General features: G+C 43.2%; 1 protein-coding gene across 1 annotated transcript; it reads right to left on the bottom strand.

Annotated features, from left to right (window-relative positions):
- Nucleotides 1-1395: 1395 nt before the first annotated feature.
- Nucleotides 1396-19234, bottom strand: LRRC74A (leucine rich repeat containing 74A). Its single transcript, XM_010021807.1, has 14 exons — nucleotides 19180-19234; nucleotides 17438-17548; nucleotides 16022-16197; nucleotides 15274-15381; nucleotides 14450-14546; nucleotides 13467-13516; nucleotides 12623-12704; nucleotides 10608-10693; nucleotides 10061-10255; nucleotides 8315-8410; nucleotides 4625-4768; nucleotides 3414-3521; nucleotides 2697-2782; nucleotides 1396-1432 (listed from the first exon to the last, which is right to left on the bottom strand). The coding sequence occupies exons 1-14, from the start codon at nucleotides 19232-19234 to the stop codon at nucleotides 1396-1398; spliced, it is 1431 nt and encodes a 476-aa protein (XP_010020109.1).
- Nucleotides 19235-19594: the final 360 nt, after the last annotated feature.

Raw genomic sequence — 19594 nt, 5'->3', positions numbered from 1 at the left:
GTGACCGGAGTAGCGCTGTACTAGTCCTGCCCTTACCAGGGCTAAGTGAGCTCGAATTGCAAGGTGGTGGGCATGGAGCCTTGGTGTTCAGGAGAAAGGTCTTGCAGTTTTGGTATGCGCTTCTATTAAAGCGTACCTCTGTGCTTAGGAACAATCAAGAAACGCAAAATTCCTAAAATTACATTTAAGGATTAAGAAAGGAACAGACCCCCCCCCCAGCAAAATACCCCTGCATGTGCAAACTCCTCAGCAGCTCAAATGAGCTCTGCTGCTCTGATTCTCCGTCTCAAACCCCGCGTATTCCATGGGTGAAGGAGCACTGACCACAGTAAAGTCTGGAAGAGTCATAGGCACTGGAAGACACAGACCTGCTGGCTTAATGAATTGAAGCCTACTAACATGACTACTGAGCAGTCGTACCAATGACATCTTGTCAACAGCCATGTTGACCTCTGATGAGGCACTGAAGCCACCTGAACGGTAATTCAAAGATTTCTTTTTTTTTTTCCATGTGGGAATTCTGCTGGAAAAGAGAGACTTACTAGATGGTAACTGCCGCCTTCTTTTCCTTTCCACCGAAGGCTGATCTTCCCAAAGTGGCCAACATTTTCGAGTTCTTAAAGGTTCCTGGTGTATAGTCTATGTTGGCAGTTGCTCACATGGCAAAATGTACTTCCTGTGGATGTGCTTGTCCATATATGTGTTTTCTAAATTCTATTTATTTATAAATATGAATTTATGAAAGGCTTTCATTCCTCCTTAGGAGTTGTTGAAATATATATCTATATTTTTAATGTTGTTCTTAAAAAAGCAGTTCAGTATCTAAGATTTTTTAAAATCTTTTATGGCTTCCATCCTTCTAGCATATTTTTTCCCACGGAGATATTAAATAAAATTCCTATTACCCATAACTTTTCAAGCAACATGAGCTGTAGTTTCCCATTAATTAGTTTTTTCTCCTCTTGCAAAGGCCCCTGTATCAGAACTGCTGAGCCTGGTAGGAGGTGTCCGCAGGGCACTTGCTTCAGTCTTTGTCCATGTGCTCTCCCTCAAAAGGGGATAATAACAATACATGAGTGTCTTAGTTTCCCAGTTCTCACTTTTTGTCTCCGTCTTTGGAAATAGATTTAGCATTGCCAGCATACAGAGTAAGACAGATTTGGTAACCAGGTCCAAAGGACCAATCTTTCCTTAACCAAAAGGATCAGACTGAATAGGGACTTGTTGTGTAGTGGAAAATCAGCTTTATTTCTACATGTAATAACTCGGACTATCAGAATTCCCCAGTGTTAGGCATTCCCAAGCCCAGGGTGACTCTGAGCTTTCTTCCGGTGTTTCTCATACAATATTTCATTGCCTGACCTGCTTCCTGGCTTCATTTTACAGCTCTTTCTTCTATTCCTCTTCCACATGCTTCTGCTTTTTGAAGTGACTGATTGAAAAGGAGATGAACAAGTGTTAGTCTAGTGAAGTGAACCTTCCCTGTCAGGTCTCTTAAGTTGCTGACGGGTACTTGAGGGAACAGCCTGAGTGGGAACAGTAAGGACAGCAAAGGTCACAACTCTTTTGACTTTTGTCTACAAGGTGAATATTACTACTGCCACACATGCTACAGTTCTAAGATCCATTATGAAGCTAGATAAGGAGTAGATAGCTCTATTTTTCCCCACATATCAACTCAGCACATTAATGGCATCAAATGAAGTCTTTGCTGACCATTTAGGTTCAACAGTTCATAATCTGCTTACTATATAACCTCAGTTCTGTAATTTGTTCCTAAAGTACTTGGGAACTCCATGTGACCTCTGAGTCAAGATTAACCAGGCTAAGGCCCATGTAGCATCTGTGCATGGATGCTTTTAGTATGGCTATGGCACCAGTATATGTGAAGGAATAAAGACTGGACCTAACAAAGTAACTTGCTTCTCTTTGAAAACATTAGGAGGCTAAGAGGGGAAGAGATTTACAAAACTGACCTATTGCTTCTAGCCTTAAAACTAGACTACAGCATATATTTAAACCCATCAGTATGTGCTGAGGGATGGGAATATTTGGGCACGATGAATAGGGCTTTCAGCTGATGAGTCACATGTCAGAACTGACTGAAAATCTAGGGGGAGTTTGGGTCCAATGACAAGCAATTTAGCCTGCAGCGACTGACAACCTCCGAGGAGTTTGCTGCTGACTGCTCAGGCTCTCAGAACTTGGACATGATTGCTACAGGCACTTAAGAAGATGCACTTTCAAGAGAATGAAAAGTTCTGTAGTTTGAAGGCGGGTTTCCAGGGAAAACTAGATCTCCTAAGAAGAAGGATCAGAGAGAAGGAAAAAAACCCAAAGTCCCTGAGGATGGAGGAAGAAGTCTGAAGGCACATGTGCTGTCTTTGCAAATCTTACCCTGCCTTTTGGGGAGGACAGTGTTGAGCTGATGCTTCCCACAAAGGCTTACAAGAATGAATGAAAATGCCATTCAGCTCTGAGATCCCTGCACTCTCACAGCAAGTTTATCAAACAGAGTAAGACTGACTTCTAGTTTGACTCAGCACAGCTTCTAAGCTCCCAAGTTATTTTTTCATCTACCATCTACTGGGCAAAAACATAAGTCCCTTCACCTCCTAATGTGAATAAGGTTGTGTTTATTTGGTGTTTAGCCAAATTAAAAGAAGAAAGACAAGTAAGTGGAATCACTCACTCACCTGTAGTCCACAACCCCTGTCCGATTCCGGTCTAGCTTGTGCACTAGTTCCCCAATTTGGATGCGATCCATTGGGATGCTTGGATGCTAAGAGGAGAAATGTTAGCAAAATGTTAGCAAGAATATTTCTAAGCAGAAAAATCCTCCATATCAGACTGGGACCTGGCCATCTTTTAATAGGTGAGCAGATGGCTTGGTGCATGGAGGAAGGAATGGAAAAGGTCCAGAGTGGTGGTGGGGAGGCAGTTTCACTCTTTTAGGATGAAAATCAGAATTTTTGTTCTCCATATTTTGTAAAAGAGCACCATGGCTGGCTGACCATTGCTACTGATCTCAAGCACCATGGTGGTTTTGACAGGAAGAGAATTGTCTCCTCAGTGTATATAGACTCTATACTCAGTGTATAGAGTCAAGGGTTTAGGTGCCTCTTTTTCACTTTCCTGTAGCAGTAAGACTAAGTATCTGTCAGGATGCTGTATGTCCTATACAAACAGAGGACCTCTGTGATATTCTAAAGTTGATCCATTATCACTGATGCCACCTGCAGTATTTATTTGATGTCATAGCATTTCTATTGGTCTCATTCAGGACTCAGCCTTTGTGGTGGATGAATTTAGCCTTTTAGCTGAACAATGTCAGCAGCAAGGCTGCAGCAGAGACATGTCCCTAGAGCCGTGCTGTGCCAGAAGAGCATCTGGCAGTGCTTTCAGAGGTGTACCTGCATCATGGCTCTCCGGAAAGCAGCCACAGGGATCTTCATGTTTCCTTCCTCATCAATCTTCCTAAAAAAGTCCCAGAGTTGTAGGTTGCGTTCTTTCAAGTAGTTCTAAGAGAAGCAAGGATGAAACATGGGCATAACCATGAAACAGCCACCAATACCTGCTTCCAGCTCTCCCCTTATTCTTCTGTCACCTTGCCTTTCCTCATCCTACCACTGAGATATATGAGTCCTTCACTCCTTGTGCAGCCACTCTATTGTCAGAACAAAATCCTTTTTTCAGGTTAATCCAATGCTTCTGAGTTACACCTCTCAGTTATACCTATAGACTCAGTAGTAAACCTGTTTCTTCTGATAATTGCCTATGCTCATCCCAGCAGCTGCTGCTTGGCTAAGCTGTCTAATCCAGAGCAGTCCTCTCGCCCAGATCTCTGATCACTTTAGTTGCTCTTCTCTGAATTCCTGTCTGTTTGAATGAGGACACAGCCATAATGGCTGTTAAACACTGCAAAGCATGCTAGGGTGAGCGTCACTAGCTGTGAAGCACAGCAGCACTGTTTGATGTGAGCCAGCAGCCCAAGATTTTGCTTAAGCAAAGTCTCATTCAGTTAGCTGAAAATCTGCACAGCTGCTAAGAAATACAGTGAAGCTGGTAGTGCAAAAGTGTTATTTAACTCAGCAGCGCTCAAGTGCTTGTGTTGCCTTCCATCAAGGAGGACAGCACCATCTGCTGCTATCCATAGAAATTACAGACTTTGAAAAGCTAAATAATTTCTGTTTAGGACAGTATTTGCTTGTAACGCCATTTCCTACTTATATGAAGCACATTAATTTTGATGCTAAAGCACAACTGTCAGTGAAGAGTTCTAGGAAAGTCAGCTATTGTGGTGAGCTTGTGATGAGGATGGACATTGATTTGGATCAGACCTGAAATCAATCAGGATTTTTTACAGAGCAAGCGAACATCTATTCAGATTTTTTTTTCCCCCAGTGGTATTAGATCCCAAGGCACTAGCTTCCCCTGAAAATCAAAGGGTTTGCTTCATAGGTTTGTTTGGACTGAGATATGTGAATACTGTGGCAATCTTTGTGAACATACTTTTTTGAATGAACTTGGAAGAAAACTTACCCCTTCCAACCTCCATTGCTTCAAGTGCTTGGAGCATGTGTACTGTGAACAGAGGAGCTATGAATCAAGTTCAGTAGCTCACCTGAATCACTTTCATGGGGTCCGGATGCTGCTCAGGCATGGTGGTGATACAGCCTTCGACTTCTCCATAGATGACATTTAGTTCAGGACGTATTTGATACACCAAATCCAGCAATTTGATGAAAGTTTTGTTCACCAACACATTCTGGTACATAGGAGGAAGGAAAGTGTAGTCAGCATGGACACCTAAAGAACAACAAAGACCTGTTTGCATTCACAAAATCCATCTAATCATACTCTCCTAAGGGTCGTGCCTTAGGTTATGTCATCTCTACTCTTCACTTGCAGGAATCCCATGAAGGCCCGGCCCTAAATGAGTTCTTCTTTCTCTTTTCCCAGGTCTGAGATAGAAAAGGGTCTACCAATTTATGTAGAAATTAGCTTAATGTTAAGTAGATGTTCATCAGGTAAATGTCTACACTAAAGACCTCTTATGTTAGGCGATTCAAGTGATTTATGTTCATCCCTGAGACAGTTCTAGATAGGTCTTCTCTCCATTTGGTTAAGATGACCCCAGCCATCCAAGGCTTAGAAGAATTAGTATCTCCAGCAGTGTAGCTTTATAGCCCAGAGAAAAAAGATGCACCTGTCTGGGAAGGGTCCAGGTGTCTCCAGATAAAAAGAACTTTAGGTAAAGCTCTGTTTCATTGTGTAACCCCAATAGGAAGCTCCCATCAGCAGTACAAGACTCCTAAGAATTTCAAGCAGCGTAGTGAGAGGTCAGCATTTCAGGGCTTCCACTGTGAGTGTTCTGGTTTAGCACTTACAGAATGGGCAGCAGCACAGTGTCCTGACTTAGAGTTTTGGGATATTAGAAAGTAAGCTATCAATGCAAATATTATTGATGTCAGTGTAATTTATGCTTCTAAATTTCAGTTACGACAAATTTGCCTCTGCCTTGGCTTATCTTTTAAAAACATGATTATGATTAATTCATAACCGTGATGACAGGGGAATTGTTCCTGTATTGTGTTAGTTATACACTTCATTGTTGGAAATTTCAAGCAGGTCAGGAAATTCATGAAAGCTTCTGTTTTATGTCATTGCAGGAGGTTCCTAAGGCATCAAGCACTGTTATTTTTTCCCAAAGTTTATTTACAAAGTCTCCCAATGCATTCTTACAGTTTCTTTTTAGGAGCTAAAGATCTGCTGTTCTTAAGATCCATCTAGAAGCTTATGATCTACCGTGCAGTGAGCTCTTGACTGCTGCTACTCAAAGACAGTGTAGAATAAATCTAGGTCTGGCTGGCTTTACTAGCTTTCATTCAGCACCAATAGTTTTACAGGTGCAGAGCCATTCAAACATCCTTGCACTGTGCACACTAGCAGAGTATCCTAGTCCTGGGGACACAGCGTAAGAGAGCCCAAGCTGGCTCTGCTGGCTTCCAGCTCTCCCCAAGTCTTGCCAGCCTGGGCTTGACCCCATGAGAAAGCCAGTGGACTGCCAGTGTGGCCTCAGAAGCAGCACAGCCAAAGCACTGTGGCCTAACAAACTGTGCTGGGGCTGGGTGGCACCAGGGGGGAGCCAGCTTGTGCATTCCAGCATGTTTGACACAGCCAGGCCACAGTCCAGAAAAACAGCTGGTGGACAGCTGAAAAGAGACAATTTTCTCTTTTGTACTGTGATGGTGAAGATGGGCATATGCTGGCTGTTTTGACTTCTGAAAAATGTTTGATATTATCTGCAAGTTGAAACCTATGGAGAGTAGATTATGAAAAGAATGTGGGGGACAGTCATGCTTAGAAATGCTCTTAGAAGCAATAAACTGTTGTTAAAAATGTGCCTTTCTGTTGTGTTGCCTTTGCTAGTGCTGTCAAACCCATGCAAAGTTTTCTAGATATGACCCTTATTTCAAATTCCTTTTACAGACACACTGTAATAATACAGAATTATTCATTCTTTACAAGTCAAAATAAACATTTATCACTGGGAAAGGAGCAGAAGAGGCTTTTGTTTATGTCTTCACTTAAGTTTCCTATAAAATATTAAAACCTTTACTAATTTCTTAAAGGTTTAAGACAGCACAAGACCTTTGAGGATGTTTATTTGCAAATACTCTGAATTGAAATGCAAGACTCCCTACACTACAGGTGAAATCAAGTCTGTCAGACAGATTAGGTGTTTGCTTACAAGCGTTTGACTGGGATACTGAAATGTCATTGCAAATTTATGCCATTGACCATTTATCTTGTGAAATGCCAGGTAATTTACACTTTTTGAAGGGTATAGTGAAGAGAGAATCTGTTAACCCTAAAAAGCAGAAATTCATAGTGATATTTAGTTTGGATTGAAGATTCTTAATGTTAATTAACTCCTTGCCTCAAAATTTCTCAAATTTGTCTCTTTTTAAGTAAATGCATTTCAGTAATTAATTTCTCAGAATTTAGCTAAAATCTGTTAGTCTTCACGAATTGTTATGTAATTAGTAATAAAACTAGCACAACCACATATACTGCAATGAGGTCCTTTACCCCCACACAGCCCGTTTTATTTTTCCTTTGCAGAATGAGGTCTGTCTCCTTGCAGACTTGGCAAGTAATTCTCTTTGATCTTAATTTATGCAGGAAATACTGTCTGCCCTAGAGGGACGCCTGTTCTTCAGATGATCTATGTTGAAGGCTCTCAATACTCTCAGGAAGGATCACAGCTGAATATTATGGATTCTGCTTTGTTTTGGTTTCTTTCTTTAATACAGTAATCACAAGCCAAAGAAACAACCCATTACGTGAGTTTCCAAAACTGCCCATGAACTTCTTTTTAGCTTGTTTCAAGTGTTAACGTATTATTTATGTTGCAAGTCCTAAACCCAATCTTTGTGTAAATGCTCTTTCCTTTAATCACGGTGCTCCCAAAGGTGGATGGAGGGTCCTGAGGACCCTTATACCTTCTGTAACTGCTCCCATGAAGCACCAGTGCATGGATGGGAGGTCCAGGAGCAGCCTGATGTGTGACCAGGTCTCTCCCCAGTGTTGGTCTGCAGTGACACTCTCATCCTTTCTCAGGAGCTCAGAAGCATTTCTGGGCATCCCAGTTTAGAAGCAGCACTTGAGGTTACAACTCTACATGTCATGTTCCTGACTTGTTATAGAATAGCATATTAAGTTTTGGCCTCTTTGATTTTATGACTTTTTTTTTAATTCCACACCAGCCTTTTAATGTGTTTGGGGTTTGTTTTGTTTTGTTTCAGTTTGGTTGGGGTTTTTTTTTTTTTGGTGTGTGTTTTGTGTGTGTGTGTGTGTTTTTTATTTTTTTAATAATTAAATTGCTTTGCTTTCTATTTGGAGTATTCATTTTCTTTTATTCCTCATACATACTGTCAGGGTATCAAAGCACTTCACAGGATCTAGCATGTTAGGCTACCCTGGGGGGAGACCATCAGGGGATGAAGAGAATTCATCCCCCAGTGGGAACACTCCTTGTTCTTGCTCTGCTATTGCAAAATGGAAGGGAGTGAAATGTGGTGATAACTACAAGCACCTCTTTCCAGAGCTATAACAAAGCCCTGTAATTTCCACATGGCTCCTTAGAAGGGCTGTCAAATATTAGCCCTTTTTTTTTAGTAGCTGTGTCTAAATGAAACAAACAGCAAGTCTCAAAACAGTTTTGGAGGGGGGCAGCTCTGTGATCCACTCAGTTCCTAAGAATGAACAGTGTACGGTCTTGGAGGCTTTCCAGCACAAAAGCTCTTACTGAAATGTTGATCTCCTCCATCATGGATTTGGAGTTCTTTCTGATAGATAAGACTAGCGCAGTAGCACCTTCTGTGGTCAGGGGATTACCGGCTATCTGTGGAAGAAGGGACAGAGATCCAGACATATTAATAATGAGGGCTTCTGCCTCGCAGAAGGCATGCTGTAACCTCAAGGATGACCCCCTCCTTCCCATTCTTCATCAGGGCTGTAGAATAACTGTGGTCTCTTTCAATGGATTTGTCTGTTATCTCACCATCTCTTGTCTCTGTCCCACAGAGCTCTACAGTGCAACTTCCCAGTGGAGTTGCCTTCTCAGCTGCGGTCTCTTTGTGTGAAATTCTACATATCAGGTCTCTTAGCTCTGTCGCACAGGGGTGTGTGATGTTCAGTCATATGAGGGGAGAGGCTGAGGCATTTGAATATGTACTTGCTAGTAGGGTCCCTCTGGATGAGGGTATGCCCCTTGGGACATTCCCGTACCTTGACTCCTCTTGGCAGCACAGCAGATCAAAGCCCAGCAGATCAAAGCCCAGCAGATCAAAGCCCAAGCAGATCAGCTGCCTCTGGCCTATAAAGTCTAGCTATCTGGTGTTATGGGTTTGGCATTGCCATGTGTATCTTTTGGTGTGTGAACATCGCCTCTCACCTGCCTTGGACTTCATGTGCAGTCCCCACTCCCGCTGTTTGAAAGAAAACTTTCTTGAGTAACACTGGCTAGCAGAAGACATGTCCTCCTTTAAGTCCTTTGTGTTATTAGCTCCTAAGACAATCTGTGCAGCTACACAGAGAGAGTAATGCCTTGGTGTGAGCTAGTGACCTTACCTCAAGTCAGGTTAAGAGCAAAGCAGACAGACACATTTATTTACATAATCTAAACCAGCAGTCCCAAAGACTGGTGTGGTTGCAGTGATTTACAAGGACAGGGGTGTCCAAAGATAAGTCTACGTGAACAGCTTTAAACATGCCCCTCAACCATCACACTGCCATTTGCATGCTCTCAAGATGGTGGAGTTAAATCTAGCTGAGATTCATAAGCAAGCTGACTTCTCTGAGCTGAATTCCTGGAGAATTATCTTGGATTGAGAAGACATGTTAGCTCTCAGCCCTGACCTCTGAAGCCAGTCTGGCTGGTCATTCAGTTTTCCTTTTGATGATTATTGATCCCTAGCTTATTAGAAGGCAGTTTTGGCTTTCGTTTTCCAGGACTTGATAGTACTCCTCTTCTTTAGGTAGTGCTGTGGCATTGCCCTGACATAGCAATGGCAGTTTATTCTGTGTTTGAATATATTTTTAGCAAATGAGTAACACGCTGAGAAAGGCACACTCTTGCCCTCCTGCAAACTTCAGTGTGAACCTTTGCCTTAGGTTGAAATTCATGTTACATGTACATATGTACTTTCACAACTCCATTTAATGTATATATGCAGATCTGAATGCCCAGGTTTTCTGCTAGACATGTTGAATGCCTAGGTTCTCACTTGACTTAGACTAGACATGTCAGGAATCAGACACTTAGGGGTGATAATGGGTGTGGGGTTATGGGGCATTTTTTGAGGAAACAGTGCAATTTAGTTGCCTGGGAAGAAATTAATGGGATAATATTTTCTTCTCTGCTCAATTCAACCCAGAGCAATACTCATTTCCTCCAGTTCTAGCTCAGTCACTTCTGTCTTCTGTCCCTCCTGTCTCAGATCTTTCTACTCCCTCTGCTTACTCCTCGAGCTCTGCCTGAGCTTTATTTTACCTTCAGGATTCTGAGTTTTTCATTGGCTTCAAGGCCTCTGCAGAGCTTCTTGGCTCCCTCATTGTTGATCTGGTTGTTGCTGATGTCCAGGTGAACCAGCATGTCATTGGCTTTGAGAACTTCTCCTAGGGCATTTGCTCCCTCGTTGCCAATGCCATTCCAAGAAAGGTTGAGTATTTTCAGTGCACCATTGCCCTCCAAGGAGAGAAGAAGGATCTTAGGTACTGCATGCCCATCTTCTTTACCACTCTACCCTTTCTTGCTTGGCTGAGACATGAGCATCCTGCAAGTCACAGCCAGACAGCTCCCAGTGGATCCAGCATTTCTGCAATGTCACCAGGGTGTCTCCATCCAGTAGGTAAGTCACCAGACCTGCTGACTGGCTTAGTCTTACTCCTGGAGCTGAGTGCCATGGCCAGTAGGATGAGCCTTGCTAGAGCTACTAAATCCTGCTCAGACTTCAGGGGTCTAAGTTCCCAATCAGTGTTTCAACTAGCTCCTGGTAATAATCACTGTGAAGGGTATCACAAAACAGGGGCATTCCTACCCTGAGACCTTTTCCCAGTGCTACGGTCCCCTTCCTTCTCAGGTGATTCCAGCTCAGGTCCAGAATCTCTAGTTTTGAGTTGCTGTCTAGAAGAGAGAGAAACGGAGATATTAGCTTGTGAAGAATGGTCTGGACACAGCTGCTGACCCACTTAGGGACTAAGAGAAAGTTTTCTGGGGGTTCAGCAACAGCTTTCTGTCCTGGTTTTGTCTGGGATAGAGTTAATTTTCTGTATAGTGTATCACTGTTGTTTATTGTTTGATTTTTCCCTTTCCCCTTTTGGTTTTTATGCTCTCTCCCCTTGTTATTTCCCTTATCATTATTATCATTAGTAGTAGTAGTATGAGTTTTATATTGTATTTTAGTTATTGCACTGTTCTTACTCCAACCTATGGGGTTTACATTCTTTCGATTCTCCTCCCTATCCCATGCTGGCAGGGGAGAAAGCGGTGTGAGTGAGCAGCTGCGTGGTGCTGGTAGCTAGGGTTTAAACCACAACATCTTCCTTGACTGCAGTAGGAGCAACATGTACCTACAGAGTCTTTGCTGTCCACAGAACCCAAAAAGCAGAGATTGGGCTGTTGATCAGAAGCAGAAAGGGAACACAGGTTTTTTTCTGGCTTAAGCAAAGAATAAGTTGTGAAGGAGGAAGATAGAGGGAGGGAGGATTTCTTACATTAATAGACACTGTTTTTCTTACTGCAAAAAATGCTGGATTCTCCTTATCACAGCTAAAATATCAAGACTCACTCTGCATATGTTTGATTAGTAGAAGAGAGGACTTCAGCTTCACATAATAGCTGTGCCCCGCTGTATATGTACCAGTGAAAATTCACATGCATAGCACACCTCACAGTATAAGTTCTACTTAGAGCAGGCTATGTGTGAATTCATTTGTGTCTACTGTGACATTGGGAGGGGTAGGACTTGCCGCCAACACTTGCTTCTCCTTCTCAAAGAGAATTTCTCATCCAGATTTTCCATGGATAGGAGGTTGGATGTAGGCAGATGGTGAGTTTAGCTGACTTAAAAATACTCTTTTAAGAAACAAACCAAAAAAGTAGCAGATTCCACAGTAATCACTGCTGCTCCTGCCTCAAGTGAGCTGGAAGGAGAGACAAGCTTTAACACCTTTAATTTTGGAGTGGCTTTTTTCTGGGTTAGGATGGTCACAAGTTTTAGTACTGATCTCTATGCTGCCTGCAGGCTTGTCCAAGGCAGGGGACAGAATGCCTTGTCCTCACTGCAGTTTTAATTGATCCATCTTTTAAAGACATGGACTGTAATTAGAAAGAAGTACATATCAGGGGAAATACTGAACCAGGAGAAGGAAATTGTCAATTAAACTGCAGGTTTTGTGTTACCCGGATGCTCTAGGAATGAGCTGGATGCTGATAGCATGCTCTTGTGGCCCTTATGGTAGCACACGTGCTGGACATACTGAGGGAAGAAGAGTGTCAGATGTTCATTCACATCTTTCCCAGTGCACTAATAGCACCTGAGATTACTGAAAGACTGTAACTGGTTTGTTTGCTTTCCCTTTCCAGGGCTACTAGCACACTCTGGATCTCACTTTGCCTGAACAGATGAATTAGGCAGCTTAATTTTATTTCTTCCTAATCTGTTTCTCTTACTGCTTGCTGTGCAATGGCTCAGACCATTAGGGTTTGGGCTATTTAAGAAAAATTGAAGTAACTCCTAACCTTTGTAATCAAAAGCTTAAAACAACAACAGTTCTGATTGTATTTGATTTTAGTAAAATGCAATTCTCTGCTTATACTCCCTGAGGAGCTTCTCTTTCAGCTCCCTTCTCTCAGACACAGACTGCTTTGTTAGTAGTTCCTCATCCTGCATTTATGAGATTCTGGACCAGGCAGGAAGCCTTAAATCTGAGCACCCTGTCTTTTGTACTACCCACATGTCATGGGGCATTTTTGCTGAAGAAAGAAATGCATGTTCTCTGTGCTGACACCAGCAAGTCCCCCAGTGCCTGTACTCCAGGAGTAATAAATTACCAAGCATCTGTCCCAGGAGCTGTCCTCCCTTCTCAGAGAACTCATTGTGGCTGAGGTCCAGCTCCTTCACTTGGAAATTGCTCTGCAGAGACACAGACATGCAGAGAAAATGAGCTCCTCTAGCCAGCTGCAACCAGATGCCACCCCACGACTCCCACATAAGGATGAAATAGAGGGATATCAGACACACTGAAATCTTCAGTGCATGGGAGATTATCAGCATGGCACTGTATCCCAAAACAAACCTTTGTCAGGCATATAACATCACAGTGATTCTCCTCCCAAAACAGCAAAAACTTTCCTCACACAGCTCTTGTCTGGCCCACAACACACCCTGCAGTTCTGTTCCTGCCCCTGTTTTGCTTGCATCTTTGGATCCTGACCAAGAGTATTTTCTGATATCAAGTCAAGGTCTTGCTTCAGGGCAGCTTCTGGTGGTGCCAAATGATGCAGAGGCTTTCATACAGGAACTAACCGGAGAAGCCAAGCATCTTATTTCTACCGGAGAATTGCAAAATGAGATGAATTTGGGTTTCTTATGCTTCTTGACATTTTTTTGTCACCCAGGTGTTGTTTTATTCTTCTGTTACAGAGTCCTGAAGGTTTGTTTCTCAGCCGGACTCACACAGCTCTCCTGAGAAAATGTTAACATAGTCTATCCTGCTCTGTGTCCTCCCAGCCTCTCTCATTTCTGAAATAAGCTAGAGGCACTTAGCAGAATTATGCCAGGAAATCATGTAGGCACTGCCAAGTGACATCATGCCAAGTAAGTAGCAGCTTCAAGATGAGGAGAATCTGTTACACAGCCAGGGCTGCAAATGACCTTGGATTTCAGGTAACTCACCATTAATGCCTCAGAAAAGTACAGTGCACTCTCCTCTCCAAAGTTGTTTCCTGGGGAAGAAAACTATGTTAGCAGTGCACGGATCTATCCCTTGGTGCTGTGCTGGGGTCTGCAGGAAGCTGTGTTTTTAGGTGGGCCCCCCAGTTAATCATACCCATATCTGGCTGTAAGGAGTTGTAATGGGTTGACCTTGGCTGGACACCAGGTGTCCACTAAGTCCCTCTATCACTCCCCTCCTCAGCAGGACAAGGAGGAGAGGGGAGAAAGTAAGATGGAAAAAACCCCATGGGTCAAGATAAAGGCAGTTTATAAAGCAAAAACAAAGGCCATGTGTGGAAGCAAAAAAGATTTATTCTCTACTTCCCATCAGCAGGTGATGTCCAGCCACTTCCTAGGCAGTATGTGTAGTGGTTGCTCCAAAAGACAAACGTCATAATAACAAATGCCACCCTTCCTTCTCCTTTCTCTTAGCTTTTATTGCTGAGCAGATGTGATATGGTGTGGAATATCCCTTTGGTCAGCTTGAGTCAGATGTCCTGGCTGTGTCCTCTCCCAATGTCTTGCTCACCCCCAGCCCATGGGGTGAGACGGATAGAATGTTGGAGAGATGGCCTTGATGCTGTGTGAGCACTGCTCAGTAGTAGCCAAAACACTGGTGTGTTACCAACACTCTTCTAGCTACCAATATGAAGCACAGCACTATGAGGGCTGCTATGGGGAAAACTAAATCCATCTCAGCCAGGCTGAATACAGAAGTTAGTCACTATTCCACTTCATTACAGAGTAGAATTACCCCAAGATGTGGGATACACTCCAGCAACTATCTAAGTTTCTTGTAAGGGACTAATTTTCAGAGGTGCTGGAGGTTGAGCAGGCCAAACATTTTGCCCATAGTCTGACTGATATTCTCAAGATGAGAGATTGGAATTAATAGATATTATTTCACTTCCCCTGCCATCACTTTTTTGGTACATACAACCTACCTGAGAGCTGAATAGTGTGGAGGAAGGACATGTTGTCCAAAAGCAAATTGGCAATGGCTTCAGCTCCTGCTGTGTCTAGGTGGTTATTTGAGATGTTCTGGAAGGGAAGAAGGGAGGATAAGAAGGATGAGTCCAAAGAATGAATGATCTTTATTGTCTTACTGACCAAGATATCAAGGAAAGAAGATAAGCAATATGAGAAATGCCAGCCAGACAGTAATTAACATGTGAGTTATAGGTGTGTTTAATCCTGTATCCTTCCTAACAGGAATAAAGCCCTGAGCTATCAGTTTACACATGGGTCTTTGTCTTCAGTGAACCAAGAGGCATGTGGCCAATAATCTTTTCTTCCAGTGTAACATAGATTCCATGGTCTATCAAAATGCATTTTGTATACCCCTGTTTCAGATTGCAGGAACATTCCTACCAGTTCATATCTGAAAGTTTTGTGTTATTCTCTTAATCTATTTAGAAAAGTTTCCCATGTCATATTGGAGAATGAAAGTTCCTGACCAAAACATTTTTTCTGTTGGCTAAGCATGAACTAGAAAGATTTAGTTATGGTAATTATTGTCACATCTGCTAATGAAGAGAACAGTTCCAGACTCACCAGGCTGCCATCACATGCACACTTCAGCTTTCCAGAACCTTGTACTTTTTAAAAGTAGAGCAGCATAAAATATCATAACTTTCAGAAAGTGAATGTTTTTGCATGAGAACAAAGGTTATTTGGTTAAAATTGTAATGGAATTAATTGGGTTTCTTTCAGATGATTGAACTTGGTGAGCAATAATTTTGGCCTCAAACTATGTCAGATGGGGTACCAGTTCTTGAAGGGTGGAATTCTCTCGTAGCATCTCTGCTATGCATATGGCTCCTTCTGCCAGCATGCAGTTGTCTTCCAACTCTAGATGGGTGACACATTCATTGGACTGGGAAGACACAAAGGCAAACAAAGAAACACAAAAATTTGCTGAAAAGTTAGTGATGGGGGTAGTTTTCTCAGTTCAACAGACTCTGGACATTTCCTCCAAACCTCAGAAAGCATTGCAGACCCTGGGCAGGACAGTGATGACGGGTCGTGACAGATATATGGCAGTAGGAATTGGCATACAAAAAAGATGTTTTCCTGGAGAAGTTTTGAGTGGGTAGGACTTTCCATTGCTTTTTGCCAGCTTGAAGACCCAGGTTCAGATCCAAGTTCCAATTCAGGCATCATGGGCTTGTCATCTGGTGAGTGTAGCACATCCCTATGCAGAACCCATAGTGGGGGATACCAGTCCCTACAGCCCTACCTCTGGCCCTGTAGGGGTTGGGAGTGCTGGGGACTTATGTCCCATGGAAAAGCATCAGTTTGCTTTTGGGGGTAACTCCAGCAAAGGCCAGCAGTTGCCACACAAGACTTTCCTGTGCAGGGGATTAGAAATATTACGGATGCTCAGAGCTCCTATGGGGAAGATATCTGACTTTTTCTCTCACAGTGTATACTCAGTGATGGCTTCCAGGCCTGAGAGAGGCCTAAAATGCCTATTGTTCTTGAGAACAGTGGGCTTACTCTTACTGACTACTCACCACTAGAGCAATAGCAATGGCTTTGACACCTTTGGGTCCTAGACCATAGTGGTTCAGGTTTATATAAGACTTGGCCATGTTCTGAATAAAGTATGAGACAGGCACCACCTCCATCAGCCTGCATGCTTCCAAGTACAGCTCTGCACCTGTAGTGCCCACAAAGGTCTTCTGAGGATCTACAGAGAAAAAGGATTTGATGAGTGGTGCATTCTCTTAAAGAAATTAAGTAACTTAATAGAATTAAGTAACACTATGCAACAACAGTAGGGTTTTACACTTAAAGGATCATTTTCCCCATGTTCTCCCAATCCCTTTATCCCAGGCCTCCAAGAGTTAATGTATCCTACTTGCTTCTCCATTTGGCATCCAGTGACTTGCTGCAGCTTCTCAACAGTCTGCAGTGTGACTAGACCTTTCTTGGTGTAATTGAGAATTCTTGGCATAAGGCAAAAACATTTTCTTTTTTTTTTCTTCTTTTTTTTTTTTTTTTTTTTTTAATTTAAAATCTTAACTGAAGCATGCAGCTGATATTACCATCAGAGCCAGGGCAGCTCAGAACATTTTGGCTTACAACCAGCAGAAAGAATCCTAGCATTTTCATCTTGGCCATTGGTTGCTGTTGACACAGCTGCAGTGAGATGTATCAGTCCAGCTGGCAGCTGTATTTCCACAAAACCCTGTCATTTGGAATTCCTTCATCAACCCCCATACTTAGAGCTTATATTTCTCCATGTTGTTATGTGCATTCAGTGGTCTGACCTCAAGACAAATTCCTCTCTCATCAAAGCCATTTTCCAGTTCAGTCTGAGGCCTCTAACATAACAGTCTTTTGTTCTTGCATTCTTACAGATTTTGATTTTTCCATCCATTTATAACAAGTTAAAAAGTTCTCATCCTAAATTGTGGACAACTCTTACTGTTACAAAAATGAGTGCAAGACTTGTTTAGCCAAAGGAGTGAATTAATGAGGCAGAAGATAAGAGGAGAGTCACTGGGGAAGTCTAGGCCGGTTGTGGCAAACCTACGGTACACGGACTGCAATCGCTATGCAGTGTTCCGTCAGGAGCATACTAACAGGGCCTCAGTCCCATCCCTATTTTCAGCTAGCTGCTCCTGCTGCCCAGGCAGTGGGCTGGGCTGGTCATGGTGGTTAAGGACTAGAGGAGAGAAGGACAAAGGAATAGCCATGGTGTATAAAAAGCAGTTGTAGGAAGATGCTTGACGTAAAGGGAGAGCTATTAGAGGGAAATTCATTCACTTTGGTCTTTATCAGTTGCCCAATTACACATGGTTGTCAGGACCCTGGCAGGGTTGTGTCCCTGGTCTCCATTTCAGATACATACCAGCTGGTGGGTACAAGTCTGACTGCAGGGAAAGGGAAAGGCTTGTGAGGACAGACGGTCAGAAAACATTCACCTTCAACCTCTAGGTCAGTGTCAGAGCCTTCTGTGGCCTTCTCTGCTGAGGTGTCACACAGTGACACAGACTCTGGAGACTCACTGATTTCGGATGTTGCTTCATTCTGGTCTGCCATGAAACCAAACAGATTCATTGTGTCAGACTCAGATTCATGTGACTCTCTGGATGTGATAGATCTCCCACTGCTCTCACTGAAGCCTATGCCCCTCTTCAACATGCTGTGGATCCACTCCTTCCCCAGCCCAGCTTTGTGCCCACTGCTCCCTGTGTACTGTACGCATGCGGTGCTGGCCTTGGTGTGGGGATGGGCTCACTGTGGGGCTGCAGACTGGCCATGACTTGGCACCTTTTGGATGGAGCCCTCCCCAGATTCTGCAGCCCTTGCGTGGGGGACTCACAGTTCTCTCACACTAGGTCTTCGTTCCCTCATGAGCAATTCTCCCCTTTCTCAATTTCTGAGCCTTCCAGCAAAGTAAATTTCCCCTCTCCATCCCATTTCCCCATAAAACTACAAGCCAAACCCATGCCAGTTCCTCTTTGTTCTCCTGAACTGACTCACGCTTCCCGAGGAATAGGCAGGACATTGTTGGCTGACTTTGTGATCATACTGGGAATGCTTTGTAGTACTCTTCAAGCATGGCAGAAGAGAAAGCATTTGAATGCTAACTGTACATTAGGACTGAGTGTAACCAGACCAACTGGAAGTGATACAGCTTCCCTTGCCTATGATTCATAGTTTATTTTATAGCTAGAGAGAAGGAGAATTTGGAAAAATACTTTTTAAGAGGAATAAACGCATTAAAAAAAAAGTAATTTTGCCAAAATAATTTCTGGCTAGTAACATAATACATGTTTTTTCTCTACTCTGGGTCTTCATTTTCATTCTCTGTCAGTGCTTTTACTACCTTTTTCCCTTACTCCTTATTTCCCTTTAGAGCTCCAGGCTATGGACCTGTAATTTTGTACTCTTCTTGGGTATAACTTAGCATTGATGTGTGATGTGGAGCTTGCAGACTGGCTGTTCATTCAGACCTATGTAAGGGAAATACTGGTCAGCTGGCACTCACATCACTCTATTTCAATCAACCATGCAGCTGCAGCTCCTTCATTAAGACCTTTTCCTTCTGCCAGACTATTTGTTCAAATTACGGGTTTACTTGCGTTACTTTAGTGCAACAGAGTTCTTAAACTTCCCATTCTGGGGAATAGACTGTCTATGCTAAACAAAACCCATCCAGACTGTATCATGCCCCGATAACACGGCTGTTGTGTCCAGTATGTCAGCCAATCCTGCAGTGTGTGGACTGAGCCTTCTGAGGTAGACCCAGAAGTGGTCCCTGCACCCCTGCGATGCTGTAGAAATTGGCACTGCTACAAATAATAATATTTTCATTCAAGCAGAAATTTTAAAAGCATTTATTGGTATTAAAACCAATGCAATGGAAAGTTATGGGTCTGGAGACTTCTTTATTGCCTGAAAACTGGTGCTGGCAGGCCCTCTTCTGGTCCATTTTGGTTTCCTGAAGCTGCTCCCAGGTGGCAGCTCCTGTCCCTGGTCACTGCACCTTGAATCCCTGTTTGGCACCTTTCTCTTCATTGCTATCTGGCCTGGGGATGGGAAGGCTTCCCACCTGCTGGTTAGCCTGCTGCAACAGCAGTCCCTCTTGGGTGCTGGTGATTTTAATTTGGCCATTTCTGACTGTTTCTGAAGCGAGTTTGCTAGTAACTAAACACCATACCTTCGTTCTTCTCAGACTCATTCTCTGTGTCACCACCAGCGAGCGTCGGGTCCATTTGCTTTTTCTCTTCTGTAAATGAAGAGTTCACAGCCACCTCCTAGACCTGTAAGTTCCTCACACCTACATACAAAAGCATAGCCACTTGGATATGATTAAAAAACATCTCCAGGAGGAACAGTGCCACTTACAAGATCTGTGTTCTTGATTTATAATGCTTACAAACAGGAGAATCACATTTACTGCTTGCCAGGTGTCATGAGAAAGCCCTGTGGAGCCTGCAGTAACACTGCCCTGCCCTGTTGTGCCACTACTACCCTTCTGTGACCTCACCTGCACCCTCCAACTCCGAGGTGGCATTCTATGCTGGAAACCCCGTTGCTCTGGGATACCATCCTCTCTGATAACCAAGAACAGC

The sequence above is a fragment of the Nestor notabilis genome, unplaced genomic scaffold (genome assembly GCF_000696875.1).
Source record: "Nestor notabilis isolate BGI_N333 unplaced genomic scaffold, ASM69687v1 scaffold8679, whole genome shotgun sequence".
Classification (NCBI taxonomy): domain Eukaryota; kingdom Metazoa; phylum Chordata; class Aves; order Psittaciformes; family Psittacidae; genus Nestor; species Nestor notabilis.
This window is presented reverse-complemented; position numbering and strand designations above follow the sequence as displayed.